General features: G+C 40.7%; 1 protein-coding gene across 1 annotated transcript in view; it reads left to right on the top strand.

Moving 5' to 3' along the window:
* The window catches only part of ANKRD27 (ankyrin repeat domain 27), a 79,283-nt gene that overhangs the window by 25,424 nt on the left and 29,935 nt on the right, over positions 1-23,924 (top strand). The window contains exons 13-21 of the mRNA XM_074968710.1: positions 3,190-3,279; positions 4,079-4,206; positions 5,273-5,355; positions 6,158-6,273; positions 7,366-7,458; positions 7,876-8,073; positions 8,418-8,477; positions 8,577-8,693; positions 15,801-15,845. Coding sequence (XP_074824811.1) covers positions 3,190-3,279; positions 4,079-4,206; positions 5,273-5,355; positions 6,158-6,273; positions 7,366-7,458; positions 7,876-8,073; positions 8,418-8,477; positions 8,577-8,693; positions 15,801-15,845 — 930 coding nt within the window. The remainder of the gene's footprint in view (positions 1-3,189; positions 3,280-4,078; positions 4,207-5,272; positions 5,356-6,157; positions 6,274-7,365; positions 7,459-7,875; positions 8,074-8,417; positions 8,478-8,576; positions 8,694-15,800; positions 15,846-23,924) is intronic.

The raw sequence follows: 23,924 nt of genomic DNA, 5'->3' as shown, positions 1-23,924 counted from the left end.
TCCTATTTAGTTCTGCCCCTGCAAAGAATAAATCAATGGGTCTTCAGTTTTCTGGCTTGGACACTAGTCACTAGGCCAAGTTTCAGGCTCTTTGCTTGCCATAGGATCCTGCTGAATCCTTCACTCTGTTCCAAGGTGTCCAGTACTGGTGGGGGGGAAACAGGAGTTAAATGGTAAGGAAAGGTGCTGAATCTGTAGTTCTGCTGTGACCACTCCTGATGCTGCTTGCAGTGGGGACAGATAGCTTCTGAAAGAGCTGCTAGCAGTCAGCCTGCTCCTTCTTAGCCCTTCCTGCCACCAGTCCCTAGAGCACCCAACTGTGGGCAAAACACATAGGGAGGAATCAGCCTATCCAAGGCAATAGTAGGCAGCAGGACTGGCCTGTTGACAGCATATGTGTCTCAGCACTTTGAAAAAGCAAATGAGAAAAGACCAGAGGCACAGTGGAGAAAACTTGAAGCGACTGAGGCACAGCGGGGAGAGGAGTTGAAAAGCGAGCCCATAACTAGATGGACCTATTGTATGGGTGGTAAAATGGATAGGGAGTGGAGGAGCATGTGAGTTATGAGGGCCCCTCTTTGAATTTGTGCCTGTGGATAGTTGGGCTTCATAAATATTATGCCCCACTGGCAGGGGGGCAGTAATGAAGGGCTTTCATTTAATGGGCCAGAATGTACCAAGTTCTAGTTCAGAGATTCTGAACCCAACACCTGCCCTGTGTGTGTGTGTGTAGGGGGGTGGAATTGAGAAGAGAAGACTTTTGCACTGAAATACATGGACAGTACATGTCCTCAACCATCCAAGAGTTCTGCACATCCTCAGAAGGCCTAAAGTGGTGTTCATTATAACAAATATCCCCTCTAATTAGTGACCCATATCAGCACTGATGGAAATGGAGGTATTTACTGTCCTGGACTCAGTTATTGTCTGAGGATTTTGGCAGGGGTTGAAGGCAGGTTCTAATATATTTCACTATCTCTCTTGTCGTGTAGATAAGGGATGATATGTGCTTAAAAGTTCTCTAATTTCTGGGAATGCAGTCTATCTTGTCCTACTGCAACACAAGTAATGTTTTGGTAATTATCTGGAGTATTCTAACCAAAACAGTCCATTCAGGGGACCATGCTCTACTCACAAACAAATGAAACACTCATTCTCACTCCCTGAAGTGTGGAACATAGCTAAACCAGAACGTGCAATTTATCCTTTCAGTTAATTATCTTGCTTGTAGGAATGGTCAATACTGTTTCAGAAGGTTACCCATTCATTATTTCTCTTTATTCCCATGTAGGAATATGTGCCAGTTATGTAATAGGGCAAAATCTTTCCTGATATTTCATATGTGACAAGCTTGTGCTCGGGAGCATGAGGACTGCCATCATTTGGGGGAGGGGGAAATAGTGCTGAACTACTTGCCTGGGATTTCTGGTGTTCATTAATTCCATAGATTGTGATTACTCACAGTATTAAAACTATCTCTGATCAATTGCACTACACACTCAGGCCAACATTTTCAAACCTGGGTGCCTCTAATTAGGCACTAAAATCCACATTTTGACACCTACCTGTCAACTCATCCAGTGGGAGCAGCAGGTGCTACATCACCAAAACCTCTGAAAAACCTGTCTACCCATTTAGGTACCAGAATGCGAGGCACCCATGTTTGAAAATGTTGAAGTCTCCTGCTGTCTTTTCTGTGTGTAACTAAAACACAAACCAAACCAATTTAGAGGATATACATATTCTCTAGTTTCACATCACAGTATTGAGTTTTTACATGTCTGTATTGAGTTTTCCAGTGTAGGTCAGTCATATGCATAGTTTAAAAACTATTCCATGGTTTAGCATGCATAACTAAATACAGGGGCTTCTAGTGATCAAAGCCAAGCAAGTTCTTAGAATAGTTAGTGCTTTAAAATTTTGTGTGGAAAATTCAAAGAAGAAAACAAGCAATGTTAAAAATTGTACACCTTTTGGGAGAGAACAGCTCATATAAGTGCAAGCAAATTGAGTTCCTTTTATTCATCTTACAATTGTAAATTTAGTGACTAATGAAATTGCGGTAAGGAGAGCACAGCTCATGTGAGGTTTAGGAAAAATAGTATAATAGCACATGCACCCATAATCCTTTGCAAGTTTCTATCCTAAAATTTCTCTATATCAAACATGTTTAACTATTGAAAGAAACCGTAATTATAGCCAAATTATCTAGAAGCACAAGTCTGAACCAAACAGATTTCTGTTTCTATTAAATTCTTAAAAGAATAGTTCTAGTGGTGATGGTGGCTTTATAAATGGTTTTGAGAGGCTTTCTCCATAAGATCACCTACTGTGTTAACATTAAAACCTCAGGGATCCAAGTTTCCAGAAAAGCTGTTGGACTCCACATTCCAGTACCACCAGGAAACCTGAGTGGTCTTGTGTTCATTTGCTCTGTATTGATTTTTCTAATGCTTCAGTTTGACATGCTGCCTTGTAACCTTCACACACAGGGCACTGGCTGAGTATTTGTTACATGCAAATACAGGAACTGTTATTTTGAAATTTAATCTCAAGTGCTGAAGAATGGGTCTCTGTCAAATCCATTTCATCTCAACCAGTATCACAGGAGCTAACTTAGCAGATTTTGTGTCCATGTTAGGTAGAGAAGCCTTCAGCCAAATCCAGCATGATGCTGAGGGGCTTTCTGATTCTGGGGCTGCTTCTTGACTCTGCTACATGGCTGGCAGCAGATAGTATCTGCCCTGGGCCTGTTTTTAGGCAGTAGCTTTGTGACGGTCCATCTTACTCTTTGGCACACCCCCTTTAGTCTGTGTTTTATATGAGGCATATCTCTCACCAATTTGGCCACTTCAAAAGCTGCTTTTACTTTGGTTTTTCTGATAGAAAAAAATATTTTTATTTTGTTAATGAAACTCAGATCTTTTAGTACTAAAATGTCTAAGGTGTGCCCAGGAATTATTTTATGGACTAACATCCAGTTAGCTGGCAGGGGATGCTCTTGTACAAATGTACAAAATCATTGATACAGAATTTTAAGTATTAAATCAAACTTTTAGGCTTTAACCTGTTACATAAGCTAAGAGCTGGTAAATCTATGTATTGCATATTTAAAAATAACTTTTTATAAAACTACTTTCTTGTTGGTAATATATGGAATATTGATTGACATGGCTTGTTTCTTTTCAGGAATCTGAGAAGTTTAGTGACAAGTTCTTGAGACAAAGAATGAACTTGCTGTCCCAGATGTCCACGACCCCAATAGATTGCTTGTTCAAGGTGAAAAATCTGCATTGCAGAACATTATATATGTGCAATCTCTTACACACAGTTTTCTAGACTATAACACACACTTTGTAATGACTTTGCCATGTTGCTTGTGCTTGGGAGTGCCAAAAAAGCCATATGTTAGACGATAAAGAGGTGCCTGGGTAATCAGTGCATTGCAGTTCTGTGCCAAAGCTTCTGCAAGTTGGCAATGTATTCTTACAGATTCTAGCACAGAAACAAATGGATTTGGAATAGTGCTGCTGTAATAGTCAATGGCCCATTAAAACAGAGTTGCAATGCCAATGGCTGTTAGTCTCTAGAGACTTTGGTGCCTAAAACCAAGAAGTTTTGCTGAAAAAAAATCTAAAGTGCAGTCACCTCCCATCTCCTACATATTTTGTTAATCAATCTCATAATGTAATTCTAAAATGAGAATTTTACCTGTGCAAAGACACAAAGCAGAGCTATTAATTATACATATTTACATGTATGGCTAGAGACTGCAAGTAATAATGTGTCTGAACAGAGGGAGGTCATGGTTGTAACTGAGTCTGGAAGAAAACAATGTGAATTTTGTTTTAATTTTTTTTTTTTTCTGAAAAGCAAACCAAGATCAGGTCTAAGGGCTATTTATACTGAAAACTCATTGCGGATTATGTGCAGCAGCCCTATCCAGCCTTGCACCAGTTCTCCTAGTGCTTCATTTATAATCGGTTGCTTTGGTTTTGTGCTTCAGTGGATGAAGTAGGTTTTATTTTAAGCTTTTTCACATCAATACCTCATTCTTCCTCCTCTTGGCCTTTTGTAGTATATTGCTTCAGGTAACCAGGAGGAAGTGGAACGATTACTAAGTCAAGGTGATAGTGATAAAGACACTGTACAGAAAATGTGCCACCCACTCTGTTTCTGTGACAACTGCGAGAAGCTGGTTTCTGGGTAAGGATTCTTCATCTCCATATTAAAAGCTTTCTAAAGGTCTGCATTCTAGGATTTCCTTTAGAGTATGAGGGCAATACTGGAATGTGCAGTGCCTTGTCCAGAAAATTCTTCTGGTTGGAGGGGATATTGGCTGCATTTTAACATTGTGTGTGTGTGTGTGTGTGTGTATGTATCGAGGTTGAGAGGGACAGAAGACGTAGGTGTCTCAGAATTATGCATGCAGATTTGAATAGGAAAGTATTGAAAAGCTGGGAGCTCAGTTACCTAGATAGGGGAGATAGTGTGACATCCTTTGGACATGTTAAAGAGTGACTCTCTTCTCTGTATTTGGATTTCACAGTCAAAAGAATAGATGTCTGGATTTTTTTTTCTTTTGGCTAAGTAAAAAACCCATATGGAATAATCTGTTAATGAGAAATGATAGAGGGTAAATAGGTTTGAAAACTTAAATAGGTGTAAAAACTATGTAGAATGAGTGAGCGTGTGCGTGTGTAAACTTTCTCCAGTACCTGATATAGAGACTGGGAGTGGCTAAGTCATTATGCAAGGTAACCTATTTCCCCTTGTTTTTTCCTACCCCCCCTTCCCCCAAGACGTTCTCGTTAAACCCTGGATTTGTGCTGGAAATGGCCCACCTTGATTATCATACACATTGTAAGGAGCATGGTCACTTTAGATAAGCTATTACCAGCAGGAGAGTGGGTTTGTGTGTGTGTGGGGGGGTGTGTGTGTGAGAAAACCTGGATTTGCGCTGGAAATGGCCCAACTTGATTATCATACACATTGTAAGGAGAGTGATCACTTTAGATAAGCTATTGCCAGCAGGAGAGTAGGGTGGGGGGAGGTATTTTTTCATGCTTTGTGTGTATAAAAGATCTTCTACACTTTCCACAGTATGCATCCGATGAAGTGAGCTGTAGCTCACGAAAGCTTATGCTCAAATAAATTGGTTAGTCTCTAAGGTGCCACAAGTACTCCTTTTCCTTTTGCGAATACAGACTAACAGGGCTGTTACTCTGAAACACAGCTAACTTATGTTCTTGAAAACTATCCTGTTTTATAGGAAGATGAATGATCCTTCCATTGTCACTCCATTTTCCAGAGATGACAGGGGATACACACCACTTCATATAGCTGCTATTTATGGTGAGTATTGCTGTCTTTCCATGACTGTGTAATATTTACCTTCTGTTTACTCTTCATTAAGTCCTTGAAAGAGGGGACACATTAGCTTATTTTTCAACTTACATTCTGTGATGAGTTTTGCATGAACTGTATTTTACTTGTGGGATAGACAAACAGAAATCTTGACCCAGAATGAAACTCTTGTATTCTTCCCTTCAGCCCAGGTGCTCTTGTCTGCATTTTCTTTTGGTTTCTTATTTGCTTTTCCTTGGCATTTCTTTCAGCCAGATGGGTAGATTAGGAGGTATCCTCAGAAAGGAGATATCCTATTACAAACTGACAGCGTATGTAGCAAGTCTTATATACATCCTGTAGCCGAGTATATGTGGCATGATATATGCTATTCCTCCCCACTCCTTGAATGTGCGTCCTGGTCCTGACCTCAGGCTTGTAAGCAGACACATTAATCTACTCTGGAGATTTTTTTTTTATTTGTTCTTGCTTTTATTACCTTTGACTTGCACAGTACATATGCCAAGGGCAGAGCACTTTGTGTGACATCAGTTTACTTTCCATTCCCTGTTCACCCTCAAGATACAAGTGCAGTTTAGTTGCAGTTAGGGGCCCCCTTTCTTAGCTGTGCCCTTGAATAATCTGTAGTAACTTGACGGTTCATTACAAAGAGCAAGTACTAAGAAAGCGAATATGCAGTGTGCACAAGAATGAAGAGTGTCAAGGTTTGAAGTTCACATTTTAGTTTGAAAAGTAACTTTTCCTGTGAGATGTTTACTTCTCAGTTTTAATGACCACATATTTTCCATAGGGCAAGCGTCATTAATTGACCTGTTAGTTTCCAAAGGAGCTGTAGTCAATGCTACAGATTACCATGGTTCAACACCTCTTCACCTTGCCTGTCAGAAAGGATATCAGAATGTTACAGTAAGCACTGAAAGGATTAACCAGTGAATTTTTTTAATACATATATAAGTTGAAGAAAAAACAAATCTCACTATTGCTGCTCTACTGATACCATTGTTCAGGGATGCAAAAGCTTCATTATAACTGTGTGTTATCACACTTCAGGGCCTTTCAGCATTTTAATTAAATGCTAAACTTTATAGGTTTATAATCCAGATGTCAAAATTTTCTAAGATCTACAAGATCTCATGTTGAGAATAAATTCTTGTTCCCTCTGTCCTCTTGGTTCAAGTTTTTTATTTTTTTAATTTTATTTAACATTTTCTAAATTAGTTTGAAAACTAGATTTTGAAAGGTTTGCCAAATGTGACATGCTTTTCTGCATTCCCCAAACTCCAAGTAGCCTTATTGTCTCCAGTTACCTTTTGTAAGCCCATTAGTTCAGAGTGGGATTTGTATGACTTTGCTTATTTCTGAATAACTCAGTTGTTAGTCATTATGTATGCATAGTATTTTTCAATATGTTTTTTAATTCATGTCTAATGTTTAGCACAGACTGATAGGATAGTGGAATCTCTGCTCTGGATTGATGCAAAAGAGCTATTATGATCAGTCAAGTAAATACAATGCTTTAAACATTGTTTTGAAAATAGACTAATCATACAGTTCAGTCAGTTGTTGTACACTTGAATTTTTTAACAAATGTTTTATATAATATTACAGCAACTCAGATGTTCAAAACTAAGAAATTCAGAGAGAAAAACGATGCACTTAATTAAACCCATTGTGCCTTTGCCTTTACAACGCTCTTAGAACACTGAGTGAATATGCATGCTATCTGAGCTGAAGTACCTAGCTACAGTGGATGATTTAGAGTCAGTCTGCAGATATACTCTGTGGTTTTTAAAAAGTGTGTGACAAGAACTGGAGCAAAATAGTGGCATGAAACCAAGGACAACCATCTTTACTTACTGGTTTAAAGCAGAAGAGATGTGGTTCTATTTGTACTATAGTAATTCATCATCCTAGAAAACTAAAGGGTGCTACAGCAGTAACAATTGTTTGTCCATTAATTTTCTGTTACTTAGATGTTGACTTTCTTTTTCTTTTAAGCTTCTCTTGTTGCACTATAAGGCAAGCACAGATGTTCAAGACAATAATGGCAATACTCCACTTCATTTAGCCTGCACTTATGGTCATGAGGATGTAAGTAATTGTTTTGTAACAAACTAAATAGACATCCTAATAGGATTACTGCATGCAATGAAATTGTGATGCCAATTTGGATTACATTTGTTTATTTAAAAAAGTAAATAAAACACAGTTTTGGAGGATGACTCTTTAATTCATAAACAGGCACTTTATTATATCATAGTATTTGTTTAATGTAGGTATCCATTTACATTGGTGTAGATGCTAGAAAGCCTAGTTGTTTTGGTCCCTTGTATTCATTGTTTATTTATTATGGCCTTTTAAAAAATGACATATATTTGATAAAAAACCTACCCGAGAGAGTAGATTCTAGGATCTGCAATAAAACCAGCATTACTGTTCAGATTGCACATGTTATGTGGATTGGGAACCAGTGATATAATTCATTGGTGGTTTTTCTTTTCTTTCCAGTGTGTCAAAGCTTTAGTCTATTATGATGTACGCTCTTGTAGACTAGATACTGGTAACGAAAAAGGAGATACTCCCCTCCATATAGCTGCTCGCTGGGGCTATCAAGGAATAATAGAAGTCCTGCTGCAGAATGGAGCCAACCCAGATATTCAAAACCGGATGAAAGAAACTTCCCTGCAGTGTGCATTAAATTCTAAGGTATTCTTCCCAATCTGCTAGCAGGGAGGTTTTTAAAATGCATTTCCACAGTGATTTAGCTGTATTTGAAGCTTAGTTGTGAATGGGATATGTGGGCATGTATTCTTACAATTAAAAATAATTTCCATTCACTTTTAAGAAAGGAAGCTCATATTTTACATCTTAAAATGCATGGCAGTGGTTTTTTTTAGTATGGAATGTAAACATTGCAAATTGTTGCTTTAATCTGATCCGTCATAATCTCTTTTGCTGATATTAAGTGGTTGGCTAATTTGTGTTTCCATCAGTAAATTCCTCTTGAAATTGAGTTACATTGTATCTCTTCATTAATATTTTTTCTGCAGATTTTATCATTGATGGAATTAAACTACCTAACATTTGAAAGGGGACAGAGCGCTTCTGAGGTAACAGTGTGAGTTGCTAATCTTTTGCATACATTTTAGCTATTTAACATGAGGATGTAAACCCTCTTGTTTGTTTTGTTTTTGTTGATCTGATTAAAGTCTCCAGTTAGGTCTCCTCAGCATTCAGCAGACACCTTCAGCAGAGGGTCATCTGTCTCTAGCTTGTCATCAGCATCAGCAGACACCAGACAAGAAGTTAAAAATAATTACAAAGAGGTAAGAGTAATAAAAGCTTGGTATTTAGCTGTGCAAAGGTAGCCTTGAGTGCCAATTCTACAGTGTCATTTTAAATTACTCCCCCAGACATAGGTGTCTGGGATAGCTAATTAACAGTAAGCAATAAGCATAAGCATAAGCTAGTCCTGCACTGATAGTAAACTAAGGGAGAGCTCCAGAAAAGGGCAATGGAAGTTTTTTCACTTCAGCCAAAGGGAAAAATCCTCACTTGTCTCCTTTAAACACACTATGACTTTCCTGCTCTGAGAAGGATTCCATGGAAAGAAAGCTCATGTACTGTACTTTCTCAGCACTTCACTAAGCATAAGTAAGTAGTCAGAGATGGCTCCACAAACAATGAGGTCTTTCAGTACTGTTGCACTATGCAGGAATCTTCTCTGTACAGGAACACCAAGTGGAGCACCCATTGGATTGGAATACTATGAATAACGAGCTGCTGCTTTGTGAGTGAATCAGAAATGTGCCAAGTAAGGACTCATTCCCCAAGTGTGAGGAAAACTCTTAAGACACCTGGCACTATATATATCTCTGGGTGCGGAGGAGGCACACTCCTGGTGTTAGAGCAGATGGTGAAGCACTGCTATTCCGAGGTATCGGCTGTCACCTTGGTATCTAAGCATACATTTTTGCTTGACTCTTAGGGAGTGTTAATGATGGAACTGTATTTTTTTTAAAAGTGTACTTTGCAGCTGTTAATATCACAATGTGGTTAACTGGGTGCTCTGTGTGTTCATAAGCTCCTGGGGGCATTCAGTCTTCCTTTCTGTCTATAAAACTCAGCATCAGAATCAAATAACATCGTATGGTATGTTTTAAAATTAATAATAGAAAAGAGAAGATTCTAGGCGGGGGAGTTGACAAGAAACATGATGAAGTGCAAAGAACTAGCTTTTGTAATAAACCATAGGAAGTCAATTTTCAGAACATAGTAAGGAATATATCTCATCTGTTGCCCTGCCTGCATGTCACGTGTCCAGTTCCAATGTATCCAAAATGCGGCTGATAAAATCCACTCTTGCCAGGTCACCCCCTTTGAATTTCCACGCTCACTTCCTCTCACCTTCCACCTCAAACCCATACTTCTCATCTTCCCTTCCCAAGCCCTGCTCAACTCCACCCTTACCTCTCAGGTTTCATTTCTTCTTCCTCTTCCGACTCCTCTGTTCCTTTCAAGCCACCCTCTTAAATACCTTTGTCTCCTTCCATACTACCTCTTGCTTAGAATTCTCTTTCCTTCCTTTTACCAAAAAAAGGACACATCCCTCCTCTCTTCATTCAAATCTCTTCTTAAAACATTTATTCTAGGAGGCTCTTGGATAATTACTCCAAAAAGCATGAAGGAGCATGAGTTGAAAATAGAAAAGGAGTACTTGTGGCACCTTAGAGACTAACAAATTTATTTGAGCATAAGCTTTTGTGAGCTACAGCTCACTTCATCGATGAAATGAGCTGTAGCTCATGAAAGCTTATGCTCAAATAAATTTGTTAGTCTCTAAGGTGCCACAAGTACTCCTTTTCTTTTTGCGAATACAGACTAACACGGCTGCTACTCTGAAACCTGAGTTGAAAATGTTAATTCACACTGTGGTATTATCAGTCTCTTCTTGTATACTGTGTTTATTTGTGTGTACACTTTTTCCAGTGTGTAATTTACACTGTAATATCTTTATAACAGGTCCATGTCTGTGTGTACAGAGCCAAGCCCAGTAATGTTGCTCCATAAATAAGGTATAATGCACACAAAATCTCACCCAATAACAGGTTGAGGATTTGTTTTTTCTTAAAGGGACAAACTTATCACACTCCATAGGCTGAGTCTGTAGTTCAAACCAGGAGAAAAGATTACTAGCAGCTTATACCTTAGTCTGTTGAGGTTAATGGCCTTTCTGTAATCCAACTTTAGTTCATTACCGTTAGCCAAGTTTCACATGGGCTCACTGCTATTACTCCCACTAAGCAAGAAGACCAGAGTCTAATTCTGCAAATTCTCCATGTAGGTAATTGCCATTGGAATTAATAGGAGACTGGCAGGATTGGCTCTACAGACTGTAGGAGTTAGACCATGGGCTAAGGGGTCAATGCAGTCTTTATCCATCTACGCTGCTGGCTGCTAAATAACTATTTGTCCAAACAATTCAATGCAAGGAGAGACCTATTTGGTGTTCTACACAAATGACTTGCCATGACTTACTGGCACCATGGAAAAGAACCATTAGTAAAGAGATGGGCAAATAATTTAGGAAATTTCTCTCCTGAGGATCTTACAATAACTGTTTTGCCCTCTGGCAATGGAACAATATAGCAAGTAAGTGGGTGAAGCGGAAGCAGACTTTGTCATGTGGAATTCTGCATCTTGTGAGCTTGCATGCAAAGGAATGTACAGTTCTTCCATTGAGGAGAGAACAACCTGGAGGGGTGCCAGACTTTTTTATAACCATTCATGAATCATGCATAAGCTACACAACAAATGGCTAGGTTCCTCTGACTAGGTTAAACTCCCGTGAGTTCTTGGATGCATAAGGATGTGAGTGTTTTAACAGAGAGTTGATCACAGAGCTGTGTATGCCTACTATCCCATTCTATTACAGGAAGGCTGTAAGCTATAAAATCAGACTCTGACAATAGTCATGACCTTGTTTTGATCTCTCTGGCAGAGTTGGACACAGGTTTAATGTAACAATATGCAAGGTAATATGTACAAGTCCCCATCCAAGTCCCTCTTCATCTTTGAGTAGATGCCGCATTTCTACATGCCCAGGACATCCCTGCTGACTGTGACAATCCCAAGATTGTGGTAAACCTCCCTTGACAATTGAGGTTTTACAGCATATAGTCCAGGGCACCAAGGGAGTGAAGGCAAAGCATAGCATTCTAAATGGAGAGCAGGGAGGAAAAGAAAAGCCTTTTCTACACTATAGTAAGTCTCCTAGCCCAGTGGTTCTCAACCAGGGGTACGTAGAGATCTTCCAGGGGGTACTCAATTCATCTAGATAAGTGTTTCTCAATCTGGGGGATGCAGCCCCCAGGGTGGTCATGGGATGTATTTTTGGGGGGGGTCACAAGTGCAGGGCCGACATTAGGAGGTGGCATGCGGGGCAATTGCCCGGGGCTCCATGCCATGGGGGCCACCTGTAAAGTTAAGTTACCTGCTTCAGCCCTGGGCAGCAGGGCTTGGGATTCAGACAAGACTCACCAGTGAAAAACAGGCTCAAGTATCACACTGAAATATAAGTACAATATTTATATTCCAATCGATTTATTTTATAATTATATAGTAAAAATGAGAAGGTCAGCAATTTTTCAGTAACAGTGTGTTGTGACACTTTTGTATTTTTATGTCTGATTTTCTAAGCAAGTAATTTTTAAATGAGGTGAAACTGGGGATACTCAAGACAAATCAGGCTCCTGAAAGGGGTACAGTAGTCTGGAAAGATTGAGAACCACTGCCCTAGTCTACAGTGTTAGGCAATATGATGGTAAAATGGCAGAGCCCTGTCTACTCTGACTTCCACAGTTGCTACAGCTGGTGGAGCCACACTGGTATTGAATGATGGCTGAAAAGTTTGCTAATGTAGCTCTGCCTTAAGGCATTCAAGCTATGCTGTGAGCTACTGCTGTTGGCTACTGTGTTGTGTGGGAGCTTCCGGAAGAGCCCTGTGCAGTTGCACTGCTTCAATAGGCATAATATCTCTAGAGCTTTCAAGTGTCAATTTCCTATAGTAAAGTTGCAGTCTGTTCCATTTCCCAAACAGCAGCACCTGATTGGTGGATTGGGGATAGGGTTGCCAGGTGTCCGGTTTTAGATTGGAATGCCCGGTTGAAAAGGGGCCCTGGCGGTTCCGGTCAGCACCACTGACCTGGCTGTTAATAGTCCAGTCGGCAGTGCAGCGGGGCTAAGGCAGGCTCCCTATAGCTCCCGGAAGCAGTGGCATGTCCCCCCCTCTGGCTCCTATGCATAGGGACAGCCAGGGGACTCTGCACGCTGCCCCCACCCCAAGCACCACTCTGAAGCTCCCACTGGCCAGGAACTGTGGCCAGTGGGAGCTCTGGGGGCGGGGAGAGCCTGCAGATGGGGCAGCACACAGAGCTGCTTGGCTGTGCCTCAGCGTAGGAGCCGGAGGGGGGACATGCTGCTGCTTCCGAGAGCTGCTTGAGGTAAGCGCCGTCTGGAGCCTGCACCCCGATCCCCTCCCGCGCCACAACCCCCTGCACCAGCCCTGATCCCCCTCTCACCCCCCCAAACCCATCGGTCCCAGCCCGGAGCACCCTCCTGCACCCCAAACCCCTCATCCCTAGAGCCCAGATCCCCAGCCGGAGCCCTCACCCTCCCACCCCCATCCCAACCCTCTGCCCCAGCCTGGAGCCCCTCCCACACTCTGAACCCTCCTACATCCCAAATCCTTCATCCCCAGTCCCACCCCAGAGCCTACCCCCTGCCCCAGCCCTGATCTCCCTCTCGCCCCCCCGAACTCCTCAGTCCCAGCTGGAACACCCTCCTTCATCCCCAGCCCCACCCCAGAGCCCCCACCACCAGCCAGAGCCCTCACCCCCCTCCCATACCCCAACTCCCTGCCCCAGCCCTAATCCCCCTCCTGTCCTCTGAACCCCTCGGTCCCAGCCTGGAGCTCTCTCATACACTCCAAACCCCCTAGTTCCAGCCCGGAGCACCCTCCTACATCCCAAACCCCTCATCCCCAGCCCCACCTCAGACCCTGCACCCCCAGCTCAGAGCCCGTACCCCCTCCCACACTCCAACCCCCTCCCTCAGCCCAGAGCCCCCTCCCATACGCCGAACCCCTCGGCTCCACCCCAGAGCCCCCTCCTGCACCCCAAACCCCTCATCCCTGGCTCCACCCCAGAGCCCACATCCCCAGCCAGAGCCCTCACCCTCTCTCACACCCCTGAGCCAGCCTGGTGAAAATGAGTGAGTGAGGGTGTGGAGAGCGAGCAACAGAGGGATGGGGGTATATAGTGGGCGGGGCCTGGGAGGAGAGCCAAGGGTGTTCGGTTTTGTGAGAGTAATTGGGAAGAGATAGGGAAAGGGGAACATTATGGAAAGTACAGACCTCCCTGATTTGATTTGATTTGTTTTATTGTAGATTTATACAAACATATATTGCCTATCCCTGGATTGCTTTTACCATATATTAGAAATATGGTAATCTAACAAAATTAATTTTAGCAACCTCCCCAAAACCAGGATGAAAACCAGGGGAGTGGAACCCATGAACCACTCTAGCCTCAGAGTCCCTTGCCCTCAAGGCTCCTATTCCAATCTCCTCCCCAAAAGCCTGGAGAAAGAGATTATCCCAATAAACAATACTTTCCTCTCCAACTGATTATTTCTTTCTTACTTTATTGGTAGAGAAAAGAAACCTAAGACTAAAGCTTCCAAAATAAGTCAGAGAAAGAACTAAGACCCTAGTCCTACATTTTGATCCTTACTGGGAGATTCTTGAGTCCCCATAGAATCCCATTGAATTCACTTGCTCCCCTATTTATTTGGTCCACTCATGCAGGTCCAATTGCAGGATCTGGGCCTATGTAGCAGTTCTGTTTATCCAAACCAGAAGTCATCTTTAATTTTGTATGGGACAGAAAACAATAAATTATGTATTTTCATCTGGAAATTATTTAGCGATATTAGGTAGTTTATGCCCAAAATGTAGGTTTTGTAATAAATTTGTTGGAATATATAATTATATATTCATATTTTTTTTAAATTACAAAAAAAAAGATTTTTGGTTTTTGCAACTCCAGCACTGAAATACTGAGCTAATGCATGAGAACCAAAACATGAAAACCAGTTAGTCTGTTTCTTTGTCCAAGCTGAATGCAATACAAATGTAAACAAAAAACATAAATCTCAGGCGTTTATCATCATGATCCAGGCGGTGTAATGTTGAAAAGTAAATTCAGTTTTCATCATCTAAGTTGGTATTAATAACAGGGACAGGAGACTTGTTTTTAGTGATTAATTTATTTATTTTGTGTTCATCATAGGACTGCTAATGTGCCTTCAAAAATACTTGAATGAATAATTTTAAAGCAGACCTCTCCATTAATTGCAGAATGTTCTTTGGAACTTTGGAAATTGAAAATGTTTTGTTCACCCTCAGTTACTCCCTTTCTATCTGGCAAAGGAATGTGTCTGTCTGTCTTTTGAATGTGCTCAGATACTACCAGTGATGTGGAATGTAGAAATTTCTAGATAGAAGCTGAAATGTTAATCTTGCCATTACTTAGAAATGAGGTCAACTGCCACAGTATCTTATGCTGAAACATCTTTTTATACACTAGTATCACTGGTGATAGCACAACCCTATGAATATTCGTTAAATGCTGATATACTGGATCATCAGAGACCTTTTAACATGCTTTTCCAGGTGCAGCAAAAATACTGCATGTTTTTATACCTTTTCAGTGATGTCATAGTAAGTTTTAATTATTTTAAAAAAAGCAAACTCCATACTTAGAATAAATTTAGATTTTGGGTCCAATTTGACAATGTTTATTTTAACACTGAAGTAGAGTAGAACTTACAACTACTACAAACCACTAATATGCAGATGTAAAAGTGCAAAACATGTTTTGACTCAAACTACTATTTAAAAAAGAAAATAAAAGGGACCCCTTTTGGCATCAACTACCAGCCTAGCAAGAGCCCAAAACAGTAGCATCATCCATGGGGAGCTACATGCCTTTAAGAGCTTTTATTTCTTTTGTAATGCTGGATCCTAAATAAAGGTACACGCATAATTGCTGGTGAGGTTGAAAAATGTATTTGCTGTATTAACTAGCATGAGCTTATTTACATATGCACCATATGTGTTCTATATTTAGATGATTATCTTCTGCTGCGCAATTCAAAAATCATTGAATGGCTCTATAGCCTTATACAGCTTTTGTATTTCATAAGTTAATAACGTTTTCCTTTATAACTTTATCAACATATCTGAAATGGGCCAGCTGTAATCCTTCAGCATCAGATTAGGAGGTTAATAAAGGACACTGGATTTTCAGAGTACAGTTTAATACCAGTATTACCAAAGCAACTAAAATTCCCTTTTCTGATTTTATATACAGATAGAAAAACTCTTAAGAGCAGTTGCTGATGGAGATCTGGAAATGGTAAGTTCTTAGAATGACTTGATGTAGAGTACTGAATTCCCAGCTATCCTGCTGAAGTTGAGGAAGCTGTTTACACATAACACTGAATGGGGAATGCATAGTCAATTTCATTTAAAAAAACTATGACTCAAGTGCTGATTAACTTATGCTGCTGTGAATATTCATTTCACTTTCCAAAAGTACTCAGCTAACAATATTTTTAAGTCAATAATTTGAAATTACTTGGTGCTCTAGAGAATAATTTAGATCTGAGCAAATACAAAATATTGTTTGTTAAAGGAGAAAACTATGGATATAATTCTTTTAAACATGCTCCTCTTTATTCATTGATTTGAAATATCTTAGTTTTATTCTTTTATTTGGTGCCCTTGTGATTTTAAAAATAAAACAAACTCCAAGCTGATGTATCCTATGCTTACTTCATTTAGAACATTCCTCAAATGTGCTTAGTAGCACTCCAGCCCAAAGCAAGAAATGTCTTCCAGCTCAGATAGACCTACTTTCAGGGCACTAAATAAATGCATATTAGAAACTGCTTTGATCCAATTATTTTTGTAGCACCAAACTATAATCTAGGTGGCAGGCCTCCAGATTTCAGAGTTGCTTACCACTGGTGAAATTGGGACACTTGTGAATCCCAGAGAAAAACAGTGTCTGATTCTCCTTTTGCTTATGCTAGTTTTGATCTGGTGTATCTCTGTGGACTTCAGTAGAGTTTCTTCAGATTTATTCCAGTATCAGTGAGAGGAAAATATGGCAAAGTCACTGTTCCTGTATTACTGTTTTCCTTTCTTCTGTGTTTTCTGAATCCTTGTTGTTTTTGCTGCTCCACAGGTTTGTGTCTCCATCTCTATAAATAAGGCTTATAGGTTTTGGAGTTCTTTTGGGTGCCACATTATTAGGATATTGTGGGTTTTTTTCTATGTTATATTCCATCTTCTGTTTTTTTTTATTCTGAGTAATTTATTTACACTGTTCTTCCTTGTGAATTAAAGCCAACACTTTAAAAATGTGCACATTACCCCACTTCGCATGTGCAAAGAGCTCAGACTTCAAGAAAGTTCACAACTCAGTTTCCCTTCATATGTTATAGCAATTATGAAAGTTTGAAGTTGGCAAACTCTAAGTTGCCAGCACCTTTAGTAGAGACGGATCAAAGCTCCAAATCAATCTAAACAGAAAGTTTCAACTTGCTGATTTTAAGCACTCCCTGTTCACAGTGTATACATAATACATATATAACATATTTGGGCATGTGCACATACTGTAGGATGGAAGTCTGGCTTTTCTTATTTAGTGTTTTTGGCAATAGCAGAGACCATAAATAAAAAGTTAAGTTGGCATTTGTATGTCATTAGCAAGTACAGAGTAAAAATGGGTTTAAATAGTACACAATTTGGGTATATTTTGACTTTTGTACTTCACTTCCAATAAAGAGCCGACATCTACAGCAATATGAACATGAACGTTTATATCCTATAATTTGCATTACTTACTGTCTGTCTTGATACATTTGAGCTACTGTAGCAATTTCCTTCTTTTCTTCTGAAATACTTGAAAATTATGGTACTTTTGAAGATATTTTACTGAAAAATGGCAGCTGACATTTAAAAAAAATTAGAGCTCTAAATTTGGGGGTATACATGGGTTTTTGTTGTAGTTTTTTTAATACTCATCATAAAACAGAAGATTGTGGAAACCCTGTAACAGAGTATATGGTATACTGGGTTTATGTACAGTATGTACATAATGAATCTTTCTAAAAATTCCCATTGGGTAACACATACCAGGATTAACAGATATGTTGATATGGCATCATACAGTCATCTGTCTGAATATAATATATAGTATGTAGTTGATTCTCTAGTGTCTTCTATACCAGTCAGGTGGTAGGTATAAGTTTACCTACTAGCTGATTAAGAAAAGGAAAGAACCATTGGTAATACTGTACACTCATTAGTTAAGTAAACATGTAAAATCCACATTTACACATAGAGACACCTGACCTTATTGATTAGTTCAAGGTCACCCAGCAAGTCATTGTCAGAAGTAAGATTAGAATACAGGTTAGCTGATTGCTAGAGCTATGTCTAGTCCTTACTGCCTCCTATGGTTAGGCATTTTAACTTTGTGAGACTATTTCCTAATCTGTAAAATGGGATAGTAATACCCACTTGCCTGGGGCTGGGGACATCTTATATCCTGTTTATTCTCAGGGTCACATAGAGTAAATATTGTTGCCCTGTTTTACAAATGGGCAACCTGAGACGCAGAGAGGCTAAGTCCCATATTTCTACAAATGGCCTTTTATTTTGGATGCCCAACTTCAGACCCCTGTGAGTTTGAATTTTTTCCCCGAAGGTGTGGAATGCCTGCAGTTCCCATTGACTTCAGTTGGAGTTATGGTTGCTCAATGCTGAAAATCAGGCCCCACGTGTCTCAGGCTGGGCATTCAAAAACTCAGCCATGTGTAATAAGAGGAGGCCACTTTCAAAAATGCTGCCGAAGTGTCTTGTCATGGAGGCACTTGTGATGATTTAGGGGTCTTGTCTGTACTGCTTCTGAATCGGAGATGTTTTTACAAAATTGTATCATGAAATTAGTGTGCCATGGAAAGCTTATATGTATGTGGATCCACTCTGAGTTAGCAAGGTTTTGTCATGTCTCTCTGCCAGGCCAGAGACAATGGTGAATGATCAACATTCAGTGTTTTTCTATTTACTGTCAAATACCTTGGGACAGAGGGTTTGCTCTTGCTGGGAGAAGCTACTTCCTCCTCTGGTCTGAAGGGAGGATAGGGTTGTAAGTAATGGAAATTTACCAGGCAGAGACCAAAGGAAGCAGAAAAAAGAAAAGGAGTACTTGTGGCACCTTAGAGACTAACCAGTTTATTTGAGCATGAGCTTTCGTGAGCTACAGCTCACTTCATCGGATGCATAGCATATCGTGGAAACTGCAGAAGACATTATATACACACAGAGACCATGAAACAAAACTTCCTCCCACCCCACTCTCCTGCTGGTAACAGCTTATCTAAAGTGATCATCAAGGAGGGCCATTTCCAGCACAAATCCAGGTTTTCTCACCCTTCCCCCCCCCCCCCCCCAGACACACATACAAACTCACTCTCCTGCTGGTAATAGCCCATCCCTCTTTGAAACCTCTCTTTATAATGCACATGATAATCAAGGTGGGTCATTTCCAGCACTAATCCAGGTGTTCTCACCCCCCCCACACACACCCCCCTCCAAAAACCACACACACAAACTCACTCTCCTGCTGGCAATAGCTCATCTTACAATGTGCACAGCAATAATCCAAGTTTAACCAGAACGTCTTGGGGGGGGGTTTGTAGGAAAAAAACAAAAAACAGTTTTGGACAGTCTCTACGTAAAAGAATAAATGGACACAAATCAGATGTTAAGAATTATAACATTCATAAACCAGTCGGAGAACACTTCAATCTCTCTGGTCACGCAATCACAGACATGAGGGTCGCTATCTTAAAGCAAAAACCTTCAAATCCAGACTCCAGCGAGAAACTGCTGAATTGGAATTCATTTGCAAATTGGATACTATTAATTTGGGCTTGAATAGAGACTGGGAGTGGCTAAGTCATTATGCAAGGTAGCCTATCTCCCCTTGTTTTTTTCCTACAAACCCCCCCCAAGACGTTCTGGTTAAACTTGGATTATTGCTGTGCACATTGTAAGATGAACTATTGCCAGCAGGAGAGTGAGTTTGTGTGTGTGGTTTTTGGAGGGGGGTGTGTGTGGGGGGGTGAGAACACCTGGATTAGTGCTGGAAATGACCCTCCTTGATTATCATGCGCATTATAAAGAGAGGTTTCAAAGAGGGATGGGCTATTACCAGCAGGAGAGTGAGTTTGTATGTGTGTCTTTGGGGGGGGGGGGAAGGGTGAGAAAACCTGGATTTGTGCTGGAAATGGCCCTCCTTGATGATCACTTTAGATAAACTGTTACCAGCAGGAGAGTGGGGTGGGAGGAAGTTTTGTTTCATGGTCTCTGTGTGTATATAATGTCTTCTGCAGTTTCCACGATATGCTATGCATCCGATGAAGTGAGCTGTAGCTCACGAAAGCTCATGCTCAAATAAACTGGTTAGTCTCTAAGGTGCCACAAGTACTCCTTTTCTTTTTTCTTTTTATGAATACAGACTAACATGGCTGTTACTCTGAAACCTGTCAAAGGAAGCAGGTGACCCCAGCAGGAATCTTATGAAAGGACTGTGGGAGAGCCATTTTGCACCAGATTAAGAGTAGGGACGCTGCTGCAGGGGCAGGGTAGGCAAGGGGGCAGAGGACCCTGCCTACCTGGTTGACAGAACACAAATGATCCCTCGTGGACTCCTAAGGGAAGGGTAAGCTAGTGAGGGACGTTGTGTTTAGAATGTTTTATTGTTTTGTATGAGCGCTGCTATCCTGTGCTGTGACTGAATGTAAAGATCATAAAGATGGTAGACTGTACAAAGCGTGTTTGTGTTGAATGCTTCACAACTACCGGATGTTCCTGAGGGAGTTAAACAGTAAAGCAGAAGGTTCAGCGCTGTTGTCTACTGCATTAGAAATCTGAGGCCTGAGTCTTACTGTGGTTCAGACACTGATATGTTGTGTGGTCTTGGGAAACTCAAGTGAGTTGCCTGACCCTCAGTGTCTCATCCATAAAATGGGAGTATTTACCTTCTTCGTGATTAAGTCTGTATAAAAGAATAAAGTAAACGTGCACAATTTCACATTAATTTGCACAAGTGATTTTTTTTCACTAGTTTTGCCAAAGCCTAAAGCATATGAGAAAAATATTTAAGACAAATGAAACAAATTACCGAGATTTCAGCTGGAAAGACTGAGTTCCAACACTGATGAACCAGTATTTGACAATGCAGCATACAGAGAAGTGCCTTCTCTGCATTCTGATGACAAATCTCTTGAGCTTATACCTTGTGGCTTCACTTACTACAGTTGCTGAATGGAATTGCTGTATGTCCTCTTGTAAAACTTTTCATTATGAAAGGAGTTGTCTGGCTGGCTGGCACAGGTTCCAACTGTGGGTATCTGTTAAAAAATGTGATTATTTTAAAGCCCTTATCTTGTTCTTGACAATCTGAAGCCTGTTTCCATAGGAACAGAAGCAGCAGTAGAGTCATTAGCACTGTTGTAGATTTCTGCTGTGACTGCTAGCTGAGCTTTGCAAGAGCAAATTTTTAAACAAATCCTAAGGAGCCTAAAGATTTTAAAAATTGTTATGCTGTGGTTGTGCAGGAAGCCACAAATAAACAGTTCTTTGCCTCCATCATAGCATCTGCAAAATCTTAGACAGCACATTTGTTTGGGCTATACATAGCCTGGTTAATCCAGAGTGTCTTTTCTCAGGCCTGGTTTACACTGGGGGGAGGCAGAAGGGGGCCAAGCTAAGTCGGTCTAAGTTACTCAACTTCAGCTACAAAAATAGCGTCTTTACTGCGGTAGATCGACTGCTGCCGCTCCCCCGTCGACTCCGCCTACGCTTCTCCCTCCGGTGGAGTACCGGAGTCGACGGGAGAGTGCTTGGCGGTCAATTTATCGCATCTTCACTAGATGCGATAAATTGACCCCCCGCTGGATCGATCACTCTGGAGGTAAGTGTAGACACGCCCTCAGTGTCTGGTTCTTTGGAAGGAAACTTCTTCTTATTTTGTAGATAAAAGTAATTTCATTTTTGGCAAGCTGTTTGGTGGTCAGGTTTTTTTTGCAGGAAGGTAGCTGGGAGAAAACCCTCACAGAAATGACTGTTTTATGTCTAATGTTGCTTTCTGAGGTACTGGAGTTGTTGGGGAGAGCTTCATGCCACGACCTATGCTTTTGATTAAACATCAGATCTTTATGTCCTTTCTGTAGGGTGTAGGCTGTGTCTATTATTGGTGTAGATTGCTAAGAGTTGTATTAGAGAATGCTTGCTACCAAACACTTTGAAGGAAATGTTTGTGTGGTTTTTGCTCAAGAAACCACTGCTTGCCGTGAATGATGATTATCAGTCTTTCATTTCTGAGTAAGTCTGCTGAGAAGCTTGTGGTAAAATAATTCACTCCATATGTGGATACTTCAGATCTCCCTTTGCTCTAGGACCAGACCTGACTTTAGTACAGCATCTGACTGACTGCGTCGTGGATGAAGATCATGTGTCCTGCTGGTATTAGAAGACCTGTCAGTTTTCAGACCTGTTAGAAGCCTTCAGTTCTATTGATCATGGAAGAGTGTTGATTTTTCCACAAACCTTAGCAGGAGTAAATGGTGCTTTTCAGCAGCTTTGTTCTTTTCTCTATGAGAGGTTCCAATGGGTGTTAACTAACAGCTGCCCGTTTCATAGAATCATAGAACTGGAAGGGACCTCGAGATGTCATCTAGTCCAGTCCCCTGCACTCATGGAAAGACTAAGTATTATCTAGACCGTCCCTGACAGGTGTTTGTCTAACTTACTCTTAAAAATCTCTAATGATGGAGACTCCACAACCTCCCTAGGCAATTTATTCCAGTGCTTAACCACCCTGAAAGGAAGTTTTTCCTAATGTCCAACCTAAACCTCCCTTGCTGCAATTTAAGCCTTGTCCTATCGTCAGAGGTTAAGAAGAACAATTTTTCTTCCTCCTCCTTGTAACAACCTTTTTTGTACTTGAAAACTGTTATCATGTCCCCTCTCAATCTTCTCTTTTCCAGGCTAAACAAACTCAATTTTTTCAATCTTCCATCATAGGTCATGTTTTCTAGACCTTTAATAATTTTTGTTGCTCTTCTCTGGACTTTCTCCTATTTGTCCACATCCCTCCTGAAATGTGGCGCCCAGAACTGGACACAATACTCCAGTTGAGGCCTAATCAGTGCGAAGTAGAGTGGAAGAATTACTTCTTGTCTCCAGGCAAGGTTGAGCAATTCCCCTGGTATGGCCTCATGCAGGTGAGTCATTGAATTGTAGCTTCCTTGCTGGACAATGGCTGTTGATGGGTTGTTTGACACCCTACTCGGGTGTTGGTTACTTTCCTTGCTCTTGCCTCAAGGGAGCTAATATCTGGCTGATTCCCCAACTTACATCATGTTTTAGTGACAACCATACAACACAATTCTCATAACTTCATATGCATTAATGATATACATATATGGATAGAGAAATGACTTTCAGCAGATCATAAGCTTTCCCTTGATATCTTACAAGGCATGCTTTATATGTAAGATCATGATTATATAAAAATGAGGAATATGGGGATTACAGGATGCTCCCCCAAGGTATAGAATGTCACACTCATGCCTTGCTTACAAGACTCCTGCTAATACATCCCAGAATGATGTTCGCTTTTTTGCAACAGTGTTACACTGTTGACTCATATTTAGCTTGTGGTCCACTATGACCCCCAGACCTCTTTCCGCAGTACTCCTTCCTAGGTAGTCATTTCCCATTTTGTATGAGTGCAACTGATTGTTCCTCCCTAAGTGGACTACTTTGCATTTGTCCTTATTTAATTTCATCCTATTTACTTCAAACCATTTTTCCAGTTTGTCCAGATCATTTTGAATTATAATCCTATCTTCCAAAGCACTTTCAACCACTCCCAGCTTTGTATCATTCGCAAACTTTATAAGTGTACTCTGTATGTTATTATCTAAATTATTGATGAAGATACTGAACAGAACCAGACCCAGAACTGATCCCTGCGGGACCCCACTTGTTATTTCCCCAAGGAGTCTCAGTTGTGGGATTTGCAGGTTCTACTTCCTTATCCCTCTTACTCAACTTATAAATGGGGCTGTTTGGGGGATAAGGGAGTGGGCACGGAGTGCACTGTTTTCAGAATGTGGATTACATTCAGTTTTAAATCTTCCTTGACCAACCTGGATGACACAGATGAGTGCCTTAACTAATGTCTGTTTTGAGACAGGCATGACGGCTAAAATTTGGTCCAGATGAGTTTGAATTGGTGATAGTAGCTTGAGGGAAGGAGTTAGAGAATATGGGACAATACTGGCCCCTTTGAGGGTATTTGTCCGCTGTCAGTTGCCCTAAATGGCAACTTGGACAGTGTGATAGATCCTCA

Source organism: Natator depressus, chromosome 12, assembly GCF_965152275.1.
Source record: "Natator depressus isolate rNatDep1 chromosome 12, rNatDep2.hap1, whole genome shotgun sequence".
NCBI classification, from domain to species: domain Eukaryota; kingdom Metazoa; phylum Chordata; order Testudines; family Cheloniidae; genus Natator; species Natator depressus.
This window is presented reverse-complemented; position numbering and strand designations above follow the sequence as displayed.